Source organism: Crocodylus porosus, unplaced genomic scaffold, assembly GCF_001723895.1.
Source record: "Crocodylus porosus isolate Cpor-Errol unplaced genomic scaffold, CroPor_comp1, whole genome shotgun sequence".
Lineage (NCBI taxonomy): Eukaryota > Metazoa > Chordata > Crocodylia > Crocodylidae > Crocodylus > Crocodylus porosus.
The window spans coordinates 28,023,651-28,037,687 of NW_017728943.1; the positions used below are offsets into that span (position 1 = coordinate 28,023,651).

Here is a 14,037-nt window from a genome sequence, read left to right on the forward strand (position 1 = left end):
AAGGTTATAAATACAAAATTTATATGCAATTCCAGTACAAATACCATAGCATAAATCTGCAGAGCTTTTAGTATAAAAAGATAACTTTGCATAACATTTCAATGAAAAAAGCCATATAAACAACAAACATTGTTAAACACGGTTATAACCTAGACAGGGTATTCTAAGACTTACATGCAGCTTTGTATTTTCACTCAAAACTTTGAGAAATACAAGCAAAAGTAGAACAGCCTCATTTGTGCTCAGTGTAGGCTTAAATTTTTCACAAGTGACTTACTGGGCTTTTTAGATGCCTCAATTTTGGGGTGAGAGATTTATGGTGAAGTAAGGAGGCCCAAAAGGCAATGAACCCTCAACTTCTGAAAGTTGGGCATTCAAAAACCATCAGTCACTTTTGAAAATTTGGATCTCATCCACAAGACTTAAGAGCACTACATTAAACCTAACAAACATTTTCAGCCAACTGTGAGAACAACAGCTTCTCATTAAAAGGCATTCTGTCTATATTCAATACTCAGGGCAAACTGTGCCTCAGGAAAAAAACAAAATAACCTCCCCCCTCCAGATGACTCAAAACAGAGAACAGAGTTGCTTGCAACAGTATTTTGAGTTGGCACAAATGGCAGGTGTCAACCCTTTGGATAATGCAGTAACAGTGCAAAGTTAATACTGTTGTAAACAGCACTACAGCACTATACTCACGTAATTTAAAGACTGACAAACAAAGTATTTTTTCAGTGAAAGAGCATAAATCCTGCAGGGCTCATACCAACACATTTTTATTATTATTGCACAATGAGCACACCTTTTTTTCCTCTCATCGAGGAGAAATTTGCTCTTTATAAAGCCCCTTTAATAATATCCCTTCTAACTTTAGCCAAACAATAGATTTCCTCCATAACCCAAGAATCATTCATGTTTTATTACAGCATTCTACCTAACACTGACATATGAAAGTAGCATTATTACAGATGATGGGGATGTGAACAGTGGTGTAACATTGTGAAAATAAAAATAATCAGTACTTTTAAAAAAAACCTTTCAAATTAAGAGATCAATATTGAAATCACAGTATGAGCTTAAAGGCTTGCCATTCAGGAATGAGTTTCCCTCTTGCATTACATCACATGAAACAGGGATTTTACATATTTTCATCCAGATTGGATTTTCACTAAACTCTTAGTAGACCAGCACCCCATCTGCCCCCCTAACCCTGCAACAATGACATGCAAAAATGCCCCTTTACTTTACTGAGAGTTTTGTGAGCAAAAAGAAAGCGAGAGTGAGTTCCAAGAACTACATGCAAGTTTCTGGTGGCTCTTATGATACCCTGTAATACCTACACCTATATAGTAGTAGTACTCCCCACTTAAGATTTAATAAGTGACGTGGACACTGATGTTAAGAAATGGGATAATCTTGTAAGGAATAACTTATACTTCCAAGCCTGGATTTTCAAAAATAGGTGCCTGAATTCAGGTTCAACTTTAGGTACCTCAATCAGAAACAGATCAATGAGTTGGTACATACAGCATTTTTTTTTTAAAGACACAGGGAGGTCTTGTATGCTCTGAATTTTAAAAACAAAAAACAAAAACAAAAATAAAAAAACCCCTCAACCTTTAAGCCTAGAAGATGGCTCTAGGAAGCCACCTTTAAGCTTTAGATCTTTGCCAGGCCTATCTGACAGTCTAACATGGATAGCTCGCACCTCATACACTTGCTGGGGAACCTCATGCTCCCACTCATTTTTTTCCTATTTTTTTTAAATGTTCTTCTCCTGCTTTAGCAACTCCCACACAGATGAGAGAAACTTACTGCACTGTGTGGGGGGAGGGAAGGGAAGGACAGTATATAGAGTTCTGCTAAGTGTGCTAAGTTTTTCCCTGCCTGATAGCAAATGTGATTTACGTCAACTATGTCCCATTAAAAACAGTAGACCTCAGCTGCACTACGGAAGTTTAGGGGACTGTCTCCAGACAAGTCAGGCCATCTGCTCTCATTCATCATCCATCTCTCATTTCAGAGCACTGCAACAAAATATTTACTCCCATAACTGCTTAATAAATCTTCTCCAAATCCATGTACAAATCCAAAAAGCTAAACAATAAAGGTAATTAATCTTCATGGTTGTCAGAATACCATAAATACCTGACTTGACCATACTTCTGTCAAGGAGACAATTAAGTACAGGTCCAAATCTGATCTTTACCCTTGAGATTTCAGTAAAGCAGTTGTAACTACACTGATGTGAACAATCCAAGATCAGGCCCTATGAACACAACATACACACAACATACATAAGCAAGTATTGAAACCACTTAAGACAGTAGAAGGATTGCTTTCTGCTGAATAAAGTTTGTATTATCAGTAAAACAAGCAACTCAAGACCAACACTGACTAGTCTCAAAAAAGAGACCTTTGTGCACATGCAATATCCCTCGTCTAACACAAGGGGGCTAACGCTCTTTATTCTTGGAAAAAGAAAATGGAGCAAAGCTACTTAACCAGGTTTATGCAATAAAACCGGGGGGGGGGGGGAGGTACAACCTCAAAACTTTGCTTCTTATGCAATCTTGATCAATACACTACCAAAATTGCAACGTTCAAGATTTCATATTCAATCCCTTATTGTAAATCAAGCCAACTGGAACAAGGGGAAAAAAATGATTTACTGAATAAACTACAAAGCATGAGGGGCTGTCAGCAGATTACCTTAAGAGCCATTTTCACTTTACGCAATTCAAAACAGCCCCAGATAGATTAAAGAAAAGAGTACAACCAAAAAGCTATTTCTTTCATTCCCTGGTGTGTTTTTTTCCCCACTACTTCTGCCAGTAAAGCCAGCACACTAAGGGGAAAACCATGAGAAGCTTTTTAGTTAATAATATTAAAGTAGTCCTAATTCTGCCAAAGAACTACTCTGGACTGGAAATGGCCAAAGAAAAAAAACCCTACAGTTCTCTGCATATGGCTAGCTTTTATGGTGTACTGGTTTACAAAGGAATATATTTCATGATAATATCTTAAAAAATAAAAAGCTACACTTTGGCAAAAATTCCCTCTTCTTATCCTCTTACTACACTATTTTATTTATTTTTAGAACTCCTGAGGTTCAAGCTTGTCATATTAAGCACACAGTCAAAAAAAATCCTAAAACAAAAGAACAATTTGGATTATGAGACAATGACAACTATCTGAACCCCTCGGGTATTAAAACCACCATCTGAAGTAAGTCTGACTTCTGCGTTATGCCTCTGAATACATAATCAAGAGCTGAAAAGCTTTGGGGCCCCACTTCAAGCACAGCACAAAAAACAGTCACTGTTATAACACTGTGGCATATTTTCAAAATAAACTTTCAAAAAAAAGAAAATGCAATAAAAAAGGTGCTTCAGTTGAGAGCAATGAAAACAAAACCACCAGACAAAGGGGTTTTAATGGAAGACGACTAAGGTGCTCCTTTTGCTACTTTATGGTGTGGCTGCTATTCTCATGACATTTGAGGAAAATAAATACTTCAGATAGAAGAATCAGACTTCTACTAAGCTACTTCAGGGCACTTCCAGTTAATGCAGGTAAGTGAATTCAAATTCATACAAGCATTAACAGCAAGTCCCTCATTCAAGTGTTCATTTCCCCTTCCTCTCATACATTTCTAAACATATCAAATTTTACTTATGAGTGATTGTCATGGCTAATGTAGTCTATAAAAAAAGTCTGGGCTGGAAGTTTATGAACAAGTACTGGTTTCAGAAAGAAAAGAGCCTGCTCAGGCAGAACAGAGGTTTTGCTTAATGTAAACACAAAACATACACCAAGTGTTTAGCTTCAGCTGCAGACCAAAAGGCCTGATACTTCTTTGGTCCACGTTTAAGGAAACTGCCACCAAGGGAACTATGGTCCACTATCAGCCTCCTGGATTTTACGCTGCCTTACTGAGCTCTGGGTCTCTGGATCAGCTGGAAGTTGTTCAGAGATGTCTTCTATCTCTTCTGTCCCTGACCCTTCATCAACTGCAGAGTCTTCTTCTGAACCATCAGTACTTGAATGAGCCCCATCTTCTCCGTCTGAAAGGTCCTTCTTTTCATTCTCAGCTTCTTCCAACTCATCTGCTGAAAGCTCTTCAGGGTCTTCCTGCTCTTCACCAGTAGTTTGCTCTACATTCTCCTTTTCAGTCACTTCCACTGAAACAAAAACAAGAAGTAAAAATACTGAAATCCTAATGACAGCTCATCAGCTAATAAGGAGTTCAAGGAAAAAAACAATACTGTCGTAATTCTGGTGTAGTATTCAAGGGTGTGTGCAAAGGAAACAGAGGCCCCTAAATTCAAGTGGTGGGTTTTTAAAAACACTGCTTCAATTTAGGGCCTTTTAAAACCCCATGTCGTGTACACCCAAACTTACCTGCTGTTCAAGGTGGTGGGGAGGGGAGGGTGAGCTGCTGGCGGGAGGAGCAGTCCCTGGGCTGTGAGGGGCTGGCTCCTGCTTCCCCCTGTGGCAGCAGCGCCCTCCCCACCCACCCTACAGCACTCACTTGCAGGCACCAAGCTCAGGCAGTCCCGGGGTGGGGGGCACCACAGCCGCAGAGGGAAGCACTGGGCCCTCACGCAGCTCAGGCAGGCAGGCTCCAGGGAAAATAAAGATCAGGCTCGCCTCTTTTCTTGGGCAGAGCCTGCCTTCCCGGGCTGCTGCCAAGCTACCTGCACGGGCTTCCTGCAGAGCTGCATGAAGCCTGGTGCTTCGCTCCATGGCTATAGGGCAGCAAACTGCTCAGGGGAGTTTCATTTGGTGAGCCCCAAGTCATTTAAGGTTCATTAAGCCACCAAATTTGCTACAGCAGCTGGAATTACTGCACAATACACCACCACTGATGCGTACAAACATCACCACCATTTAAGTGGTGCGAAAGCATTTAACCCACTTTAAAGTGTTGTGCACACATGCTCCTTGTCTTGCCTACATACAGCCATAGCGTTTTCATCATTTTTTTTCATTGTACCCTTAAATTTTGGTGTAATCTCTCTCGTTTTAAAATTTGTTTTCCTATCTGGCAAACATTTGTTTTCATTTTGTTCACAGTGGATTACAAGCTAACAGAACAGCCTTTTTTTTTTTTTTTTAAAGTTAATTCCTTAAATGTAGACCATTATCCTAAAAAGTCAGCAGGAACATAAGCAGCTCTTGAAATCCTTTTTGCCAGATAATTGCTGCAGTTGTGCCAACTCATAAAGCAGACAAAGCATACATTTGTGTAGATCCAACATAACTAGAGTCTCTTTTCCATTACCGAGAATGATATAATTCTTAATAAAATTTTGTACATGTAGCCTATTCCCCCCATACTATGCAAATTTTGCTTTTGGCCAAAGTTGGGTCTAATGACTTGGCTGCATCACTTGATGCATCAGACAGACAGGGTCTTTGTTTCCAATACTACTGAACCAAACCCAAATATCTGCCAACACACATAAATATAATCACGGTTTCATTCCCATAATTTCTATAAAATTACAGTTTCTTTGCCTCCAAGTGATAAAACTACACCAAAATAATAAGGTTCTTAGAATATGTTTGCCCAGAATTAAACACAAACCTGAATACTTATTTCTGCTAGTATATCAATTGGGACAGATTTTTTCTCATTCATAATTGTGCCTCCTGTGCTTACAGGGAGAAGAGCCTTGCTCTGAGATTCTTCTTACTGACAACATGGCAGGACTGGGTCTCATTTAAATCACAGAAAATATAAAAGACTTTCCAAAGCCCACTTTCTATCCTCAGATGCAAACAACATGTCTGCCAAAGGCTATGGAGCAGTCTTTATATAATCAGCAGAGAGAATGATAGATACAGACAGAGAGCTAATCAGATGATTAAAGGTGCAGTTTGTGTGGTAAGACAGATGGTTCTAATGGACTCCAAAACTGCTTGGTGCCTGTCTTTCATCTACCATGCACTCACCAAAATAACCTCCACAAATATTTTACACAGTAAATCTGTTTACATTACATGAACAAAAATAAGTAAAATTCTCATTTGGAGAAGCTGAATTTGAGAGAATGAGCTCAACTCTACTAAACACTAGAAGTTATTAGACTGCAACTGCAAAAAACTTCAATTCTGGTGCTCCCACAAAAGCAAAAAAAATTGCCTGACTAAGCAAACTGATCACAAACTACAAATTGTATCGTTTGCCTTAGCAACTTCAAAAAACCCCAATAAAACACAATCCTGCAATCCCCACAAGCATACAATTATGAAGTACTGCACAGGATCATATGGATGCAAGTCAGGGTCAAATTAAGGTGAGCAGTAGGACTGAGGCCATCACCACTGCTTTTCCCTGCTGCTAAGCACCACTGCAGCGCAGGGACAATCCCCATGGTAGCTAACAGTAGCACAGTGCAAGGAGAGCTCCCCTGCAGGCTGAATGCCGCTAGCCCATGGGCTGTTGGCGGCTGATCTCTGTACTGGATTACATAATATGCCTGATTGTATACAGAATGTGTGTTAAGAAGCACAGGCATCTGTCCCACCTGAGAACAAAACATTTGCACCTCTCTAGTCATAAAGCTAGAGAAAAAGAGTGGAATCTGGAGACCCAAAGTATTTCCAGGTCTCCACTGGTTTTCGATGGCATACCCGACTTTCCACATCAGTAAAAGGAGTTTTGCCATTTTCCCCTTACAAAGTTATATGTCAAAGCTAACTGGTGTTTGTAAAGTAATTTAAGACCATCAAACTGAAAAACTTGATGTTCACAGTATTTCCACAACAGGAAATATAAACAAGTGTCAGACATCTTTGTAGGACAGTGGTGCCCAAGCTTTCCGGCACACAGGCTGGCTGAGTGGGTTAGGGATGTTGTAGGAAACACTCAGAGACATGTGTCACTTACTCCGTTGTCATAATGCAAGCTAAAAAAAAAAAAAAAAAAAAAAAAGAGAGAGAGAGAGAGGCTGCTGACACGTGGACCACCCCGCCCAAAACAAAAAACCCTATGCTTTACTGGAAGAAGCAGCACATTAGTTCAAATCAGCTCTGCAGCATTTTTATAGATCACACTCTTCAAATGGGCTTTTTTGGAGCTTTTATCTAAAGCTGATCCAATCAGCTATTAGGTAAGAGAGCCAGAAAAAAGCCCTGCTGAAGGACCCACTCTATATAGACATTGGAAATGTTGGGTCAAACTAACGCGATGCCTCTTCTGGGCACGCACTGGGCCAGTGCAGGGGTGTGCCAAGTTTAAAGTAAAACGCTGTTTTTGTGTTTTTACATCTGTAAGCAACCAACTAGAGCCTTCTGGTCAATGAGATATATACTAAATATCACCCCAAAGGTCTGTTTATGCACTCGAAGTACTTACCAGAGGTTTCATCTCTGTACCTTGATTTGGCTGGGCAAAGACAGTCTGATATCAAAACCAGGATCTGAGAAAAAGGGAAATGTAGTTCAGTGATCAATCAATAAACACTGCACTGCTATCCAATTTGTATTTCTACAATATAGTATACTCATGCTGAAAATTATTCTTGTTACAAGTTCATTAATGCAAGAGAAATGCACCATCCTACAGAGAACAATTTGTTGCTGTACAACTCCTCAGTAGTGCATGACAATTATATCAATTACTTAACCATTTTAAGCTTATTTTAAAAACTGAAGGTACAACCCCTTTACCAATTCAGTTATAAGGAAAAACTAGAATTAACACACAGAATTGTTAGACTAACAAGCCAGATGCTAATTAACTTAGTAACAGACATTATGCCGATGGTCTATAATACAATTAATTCACTTCTCGCACACTTATATTGCATTTTATAAACTATTAATATACCCTTAAAAAAAAAAAATAAAAAAATCAAGCGACCATTAAAGGATTATTTCAATATGTTGCTGTTACAGTCTTCCAAATCAGAAGTGTAAAAAGATAGCTACACAAAACCTAATGGCAAGTGACACTTGGTTTGTTTTCTAAAGCAGGAAAAATAATGGCTCTGGTAAACTTTTAATAGCTACCAAATAGCATCACAGCCTTCAATGGTAACTGCACTTAAAAGGTCATGTTCCTCTTTTCCCATCTTAGCCAGACTCCCAAATAGCCCCACATCACTACAAGCAGAAGGCAAAGATGTGCCTAAAATGGTAGGTAGCTGCTATCACCCCAAAATTTGCCATAATCCCCCCAACCTGCCCTTCCAGCGCTGTTGCTGAGCACCAGGAAGAGCCTGGTGCCACTACCAGCCCCAGCCTGCAGCTGCAGCCTGCTCTCATCCTGCACACAGATCCAGAGGCATGCACCCCACAAGAGCCCAGCGCAGCCCCCCAGCCTGTAGGCCTCCCGGAGAGCGTGTAACAAGAGCCGCACCCCCATGCCACACCCTGCACCCACTGACAGTTCCCTCACTTTGCTCCCTGATGCAGCTCCAAGCCTCTGCTTCTCTTCACTCACCCCAGCCGCTGCTGCAGCAGCCCCAGGAGCAGCCAACACCAGCTGCCTACAGCTGCTGGGATGCCTTGTGCCCCGAACCCCCTGGGGCTCAACCTATCCCCACTTATCCCAGCTCCTGCTGCACCAGATCTGGGAGCAGCTGACGCCAGTTGCCTGCACCACAGCACAGCACAGCTCAGCAGCTGCGGTGAGTGGGGACAAGCAAAGCCCCAGGGAGTTCAAGGTACAGTGCAGCCCAGTGGCTGCAGGCAGCTGGTGTCGATCACTCCCAGAGCAGCTTCTGCAGGGGCTGGGTTGAGTGAGGCATGAGCCCCATGACCCTTCCCCTCCCCTCACAGACTTACCTGCTGGGGAGTGGGGGTGCCAATGCCAATTACATGTGAATTTACCTTGCATGTAATAAATGTTGGGCATAACAGCTCATTTGCATTTGCAGAACCCACATAAAAATCGAGGAAAACCTGTATTTTGAGTGATATCATAATTGTGCTATAAAAATCACAAACCAGCCACAATTCTATGAATGTGTGGCTAGTTGCTATTCCTTGCACAATAAAGATCTTAAATCGTGCCAGAAGCATAACATGTACCAGAGACCTGAAGGGCCGTTTCTTAATTAAGGACTTATTCTGTCAGAATTAAGGTCTGCTGTCTGAACCACTCCAATCAACTTTTTTGCATCAAAAACACCAAAGCAGATGTCCAGTCCACAGCCATTAGCTAACTGACTACCGAGCATGCAAAATGATTCATGTAATTCTGGTACGATGGTAAAAGCTAGACCAGCATAATTGCTCTACTTGCCCACTTTCCTGAGGACAAAACACTCTGGAGAATAGCATAGCTTCTCTCCCACCTCCTGAAAAGCAGTGCAGATCCAATCTGCAAAGGAACCTATTAGACCACGTGGTCTATAGAGCTGAAAACAGCATAAAAATAAGATACCCCCGTGGTGTCGCAAAAAGTTGCCCCTTGGTAAAACTGAGCCAAATTAAAGCAACAATGGAACCACGCTGTAATCTGTCAACTCTCTTAAATCACTTTTAAGTTCATGCTTTTGTAGAAGCTTTGGCTATAAAATGCATGTTGTATTTTGATCAAATAAATTTAGTCATGCTCAATGCACTTTTATTACAGTTGCATGCAATCTACCTGAATTTCTACCAAGTATCATTAGGAGATTGAAAGATGGAGATAAATGCTCAATAAATCAACCATGTGGTTGACAACTGGTTGCATAAGACAGACCTTTGATAGTGTGTTTTAGGGACTTTGTTTAAACTTCTTTGAGAAAAGCCTAATTAAGTAGTGCACTGAAGCAGCTAAAAAAAAAAAAAAAAAAGATTCTTGAATAAATTCACTTTTTCCCCTCCCACTTCATTTCTGTTTATTGAGCAAAGATAGTTTATCATACTTTTTCTGCATTATAGGGCAACATTCAGTGATCTGAATACTCTTTTCAGCCACAGAATGAAAAAAATACAACCCAGTAAGTATATGCTTCTGGTTTAATAGAAGCATCACTTGCAAATGAATGAAAGTAATTCTTCTGCTCCATTCAGTACTGGTAAGGCTCTACCTGGAGTACAGTGTCCAGTTTTGGACCCCACACTTTAAGAAAAGCATGGACAGTTTGGAAAGAGTTCAGTGCAGAGCAACAAAAATGATTAGGGACTTGGGAGGCAAGACTCATGAGGAAAGGCTGAAAGAGCCAGGGTTATTTCACCTGGAAAAGAGAAGACTGGATGAGTAATTTGATAACAGCCTTCAAATATCTGAAGGGCAATTAAAAAGAGGCTGGGACAGCCTTTTCTCTGTTGCCATACGGGATAGGACCTGGGAAAAAGAGTATGACATCAAGCTTCACTAGGGAAAATTTAAGTTAGAGATTATGAGGAACTTGGATTTTGAGGGTGGTCAGGCATTGAAACAGGCTATCTAAAAAGCCTGTGAAACCTCCATCCCCAGTTTTCAAAAGTAGGTCAGACAGATGCTTGGCTGAGATCGTTTAGTCAGGGATAATCCTGCCTTGAACTGGAAGCTGGACTAGGTGACCTTGTGAGGTCCCTTCCAGGCTTACTTTCCTATGAACCTCTGATCAACAGCTTCAAGGAGGAACACATTTTCACCTGTAACCATCTGTACGCCCATCTTCATCTAACTTTCTTAAAATTAGTGCCGTGTTGATTTTTATCAATGTTATAGAGGTGCCAAACACATTGGCCTGCAAGATGGATATAGTCTGCCAAACTCCTGGAGAGGCAGAGCATTTGGTGGCAAATATGCACTGAGAATGGTCCTGAATGAAGTTTCCACCGAAAGACCTGGAACAGGAACGTAATGATCAAGGCATTTCAAGGACGGCACATCTGTTCCAGACAACTATAAATATAGTGTCCATGGAGATTTCCATAATTTGTTTCTGTGCCTTCTCAATAATTGTCTCAGTAAATTTGCTGGACAGAAGACAGAGGTGCAAGGTTAACATATGAGGAGGCTACAGATTTGGAAGTGCCAAGCAGATTTTTTTCTTCTTTTTTCTTTATATTTTCCACCTTTTTCTCCTGAGATTCTTCTGCTCTTAACAGAAACACTAAATGAGTGAAGTCCATGCTTTCAGTCTGAAGGAGCTAAAAGTGCCAAAGGGATGTAGAAAAAGCCAAGTCATTTATACTGACTGACATTCCCCTCCCTGCCTCTTGTTTCCTTTGTGTATGCTGCATTGAAGCGCCTTAAGGTATAAAAGAAAAAAACCCCAGCAACTGCCATTTAAAGTACTGAGGCTCTTTGCTTGAGGGGGAGTAAGGAGGGAAAGAATTTTAGGGAGTATATTTCTTTTCAACATAAAGTTACTGTATCCCCTGGACAATTATCTGGCTTGTTTTGCATAATGTGTATTCTGGCTACTTAAACAGACTTTGCTATGGGAAGATAATGTAACTTGAAATGAAAAGACCACCTTTATCTCCATTTGCCTGCAAGTATTTAAGATTCTAGCACATTCCAAAATGGTAAGAAAAAAAGCAGCAAACAATGCTGCCTTACAGGGAAATAGATCTCAGGCACCCAAAAGCGGAGTTTCCCCACCCCCTACAAGTACATGCCAAGAGATAAGCCAGGGGTTGGCAATGAGGGCCACTGAAGGAGTTTTGGTGAGCTGTTGTGGGCCAGGGTGCAAGGGAATGGGGGAAGCAACTGATTCTATCCAGCCCTGGGCCCATCTGCCCCACACCCATGACTGGGGGCACTGGACTGAACCGGTGGGGCTTCATGGAGACCAGCCTGGGACCCCCATAGGCAGGACACTGCTGGGCAGATGGAATGGGGTTGCAAGCAGGCAGAGAGTGGCATCTGGGAGTTGGATGGGTCTGGGACCAGTATCACAGGGAGGTGACAGTATGAGGCCACTCCCTGCAGGTCCCTTCCACAGGCACCAGTTCCATGGGCAGAGACCTGAGGGGAGCAAAATCACAGCTCTGCCCCAGGTCCTGGCCCCATGCTGTCACCACCCTTTGGTCCTGGCCCCAGCCCCATCCATCTGTCCCGCTTGCAGATGCTGCTCCTCACCCGCCCACGACCCCATCGTATCTGCCTGGCCCAGCATGCCCTGCCCACAGTGGTCCCAGATCAGTTTCTAAGAAGACCCTGCCCACCCTCCCACTCCATCTGATGCCCCTGGCAGTGGGTGCAGGGAGGATGGCTGGGGTGCCCAGGAAGCAGGTGGTGGCACTGGCAGCATCAGCTGAGCAGAGCAGAGCAGAGCAGAGCGAACTGCTGCCATGGGGGCTGCCAAGAAGTACAGTCCAAATGCTGCACTGCCCCTGCCCCACTGTGCACCCAGGAGCAGCAGGATGAGCCACACACACCATGGGCTGGGCTGTCCCCCATGCCTGGGCCAGGTGAAGCCGTGGAACCCACTCCCAGCCAGACAGATTCCTTTGACCGACTGAATCTGGCACACAGGACATATTTTGCCCACCCCTCAGCTAAGCTCACTAATTCTGTCCATTTTTGGTTAGCAACACACTTTTTAACTGCTTTGAATTAATTTAAAAAATGTTCATTAAATTCAGAGTTTAAAGACTGTATTTTTTGTAAACAGTAAATTCATTGTTGCATAGGTTACACATCAATGACCAGAGCGTGCTGCATCCAAATTCTGTGGGTAAATATGTATTACCTTTCTGTGGTGTTTACAGTCTGATTCTCGGGACACAGCCCTCAGGTCTAGCAATGCTTTGCTCAGTATAGGACTGAAGAGAAGAACCAAAAGATGGCTTTAACTAACTTGTATACATCCTAATACTTGAGCTACACATGGAAGTAGTTCAGTCCCACAGCAGGATAATAATATTCACCTGTCCAATTACAGCAGCTGTACAACTGGAAAGCACAAGGGACCAGAATCTGGTCGTCAGCACTCCAGTGTTACCAAGGTCATATAAACTCCTACTGGAAATAGTTTTTGAATTTTATAATCACTAGAGGATTTCAGAATACTCGTGTGTGCCAGCTCTGCTCAGTTGCAACAGATGGCAATATCACAAATGCTTAACTTCTATGTCACCAAGAGGGTCACAAACCAGGAGAGACTACATGGAAGAGAGTAGAAAATCCAGTTCTGATGCAAACTAAGCTGTTTATAAAGCAGAGGAGTTATCAACTATTACACATTTTCACACAATCAAATAATGAGAAACCATTTATCTTTTGTGAAAGAGTCCAGAAATGAAAAGTTAGATGCTAGCAAATTAGAAAAAAAATTAGAATGATGTCAAAATAAACTTATGCTTTTACTAGTCAACAGTTAATTGGAAATTACCTTGCTTTACTTCTACTTCTGAGTGATCCCACAGAGAAGTAACATTGCAAAGTTTTAGTGAGAGTGCACACACTTCTGAGCAGAAGTTACATTGTGTAACAGGTGGGATAGAAGCTGTGCTGTATGTAAAAGCTTAAAATATTTAGAGTAAAAGCCCTTTTATCCAGCATTTTACTAACTGGCATTTCTATAAACTGGAATTTCTGGCCAGCCACAGGGGGGAAGCAGCTCACATGCAGCTATTGCCACTACCCACCACCCTGCGCCACTGCTGCACCACGTGTGGTCCCTGCCACCAACCTCACCTCCCACTTGCGGCCACCAATACCATCCCCCCCCGCTCCACATCTGGCTGCAAACCTCTGTGTCTCAGGTAACTGGCATTTTTAGACTACCAGCACCCCCCATTCCCCACTCATGCCAGAAAACAGGCCTTTTACTGTATATAGCAACTGTAAACATAGAAGCCTTCAATATAATAGCACGTCTGAAATCAGTTACTACTTCATTCCCACTGATTTAAAAAGTATTTTTACTCAAAACAAAGCCAAAAAGATCAAAAACGTATCCACTCAAATTAGTTTCAATAAGCTCTTCTCCATGTGTAAACTAATTACTGCAGCTAGTAAGACTTTGCTCTGCAATGGGTAGCTAAGCCTGAAACAGGGATAGAAGGGTTTAAAAGGATATGTGAATTCTATGGGTACTGCAGGACTAAGGGAAAAAGATGATCTGCAATTTCTTTTTAAGTACTAGA

The 14,037-nt window shown here is 41.9% G+C and overlaps 1 protein-coding gene across 1 annotated transcript in view; it reads right to left on the bottom strand.

Moving 5' to 3' along the window:
- TMX4 (thioredoxin related transmembrane protein 4) overlaps window positions 1-14,037 on the bottom strand; it is a 64,769-nt gene continuing 50,732 nt past the window's right edge. Inside the window, exons 7-8 of the mRNA XM_019549088.1 lie at window positions 7,370-7,433; window positions 1-4,187 (exon numbers count right to left, since the gene is read on the bottom strand). Of these exons, the coding sequence (XP_019404633.1) occupies window positions 3,898-4,187; window positions 7,370-7,433 (354 nt within the window). The 3' untranslated portion in view covers window positions 1-3,897. The remainder of the gene's footprint in view (window positions 4,188-7,369; window positions 7,434-14,037) is intronic.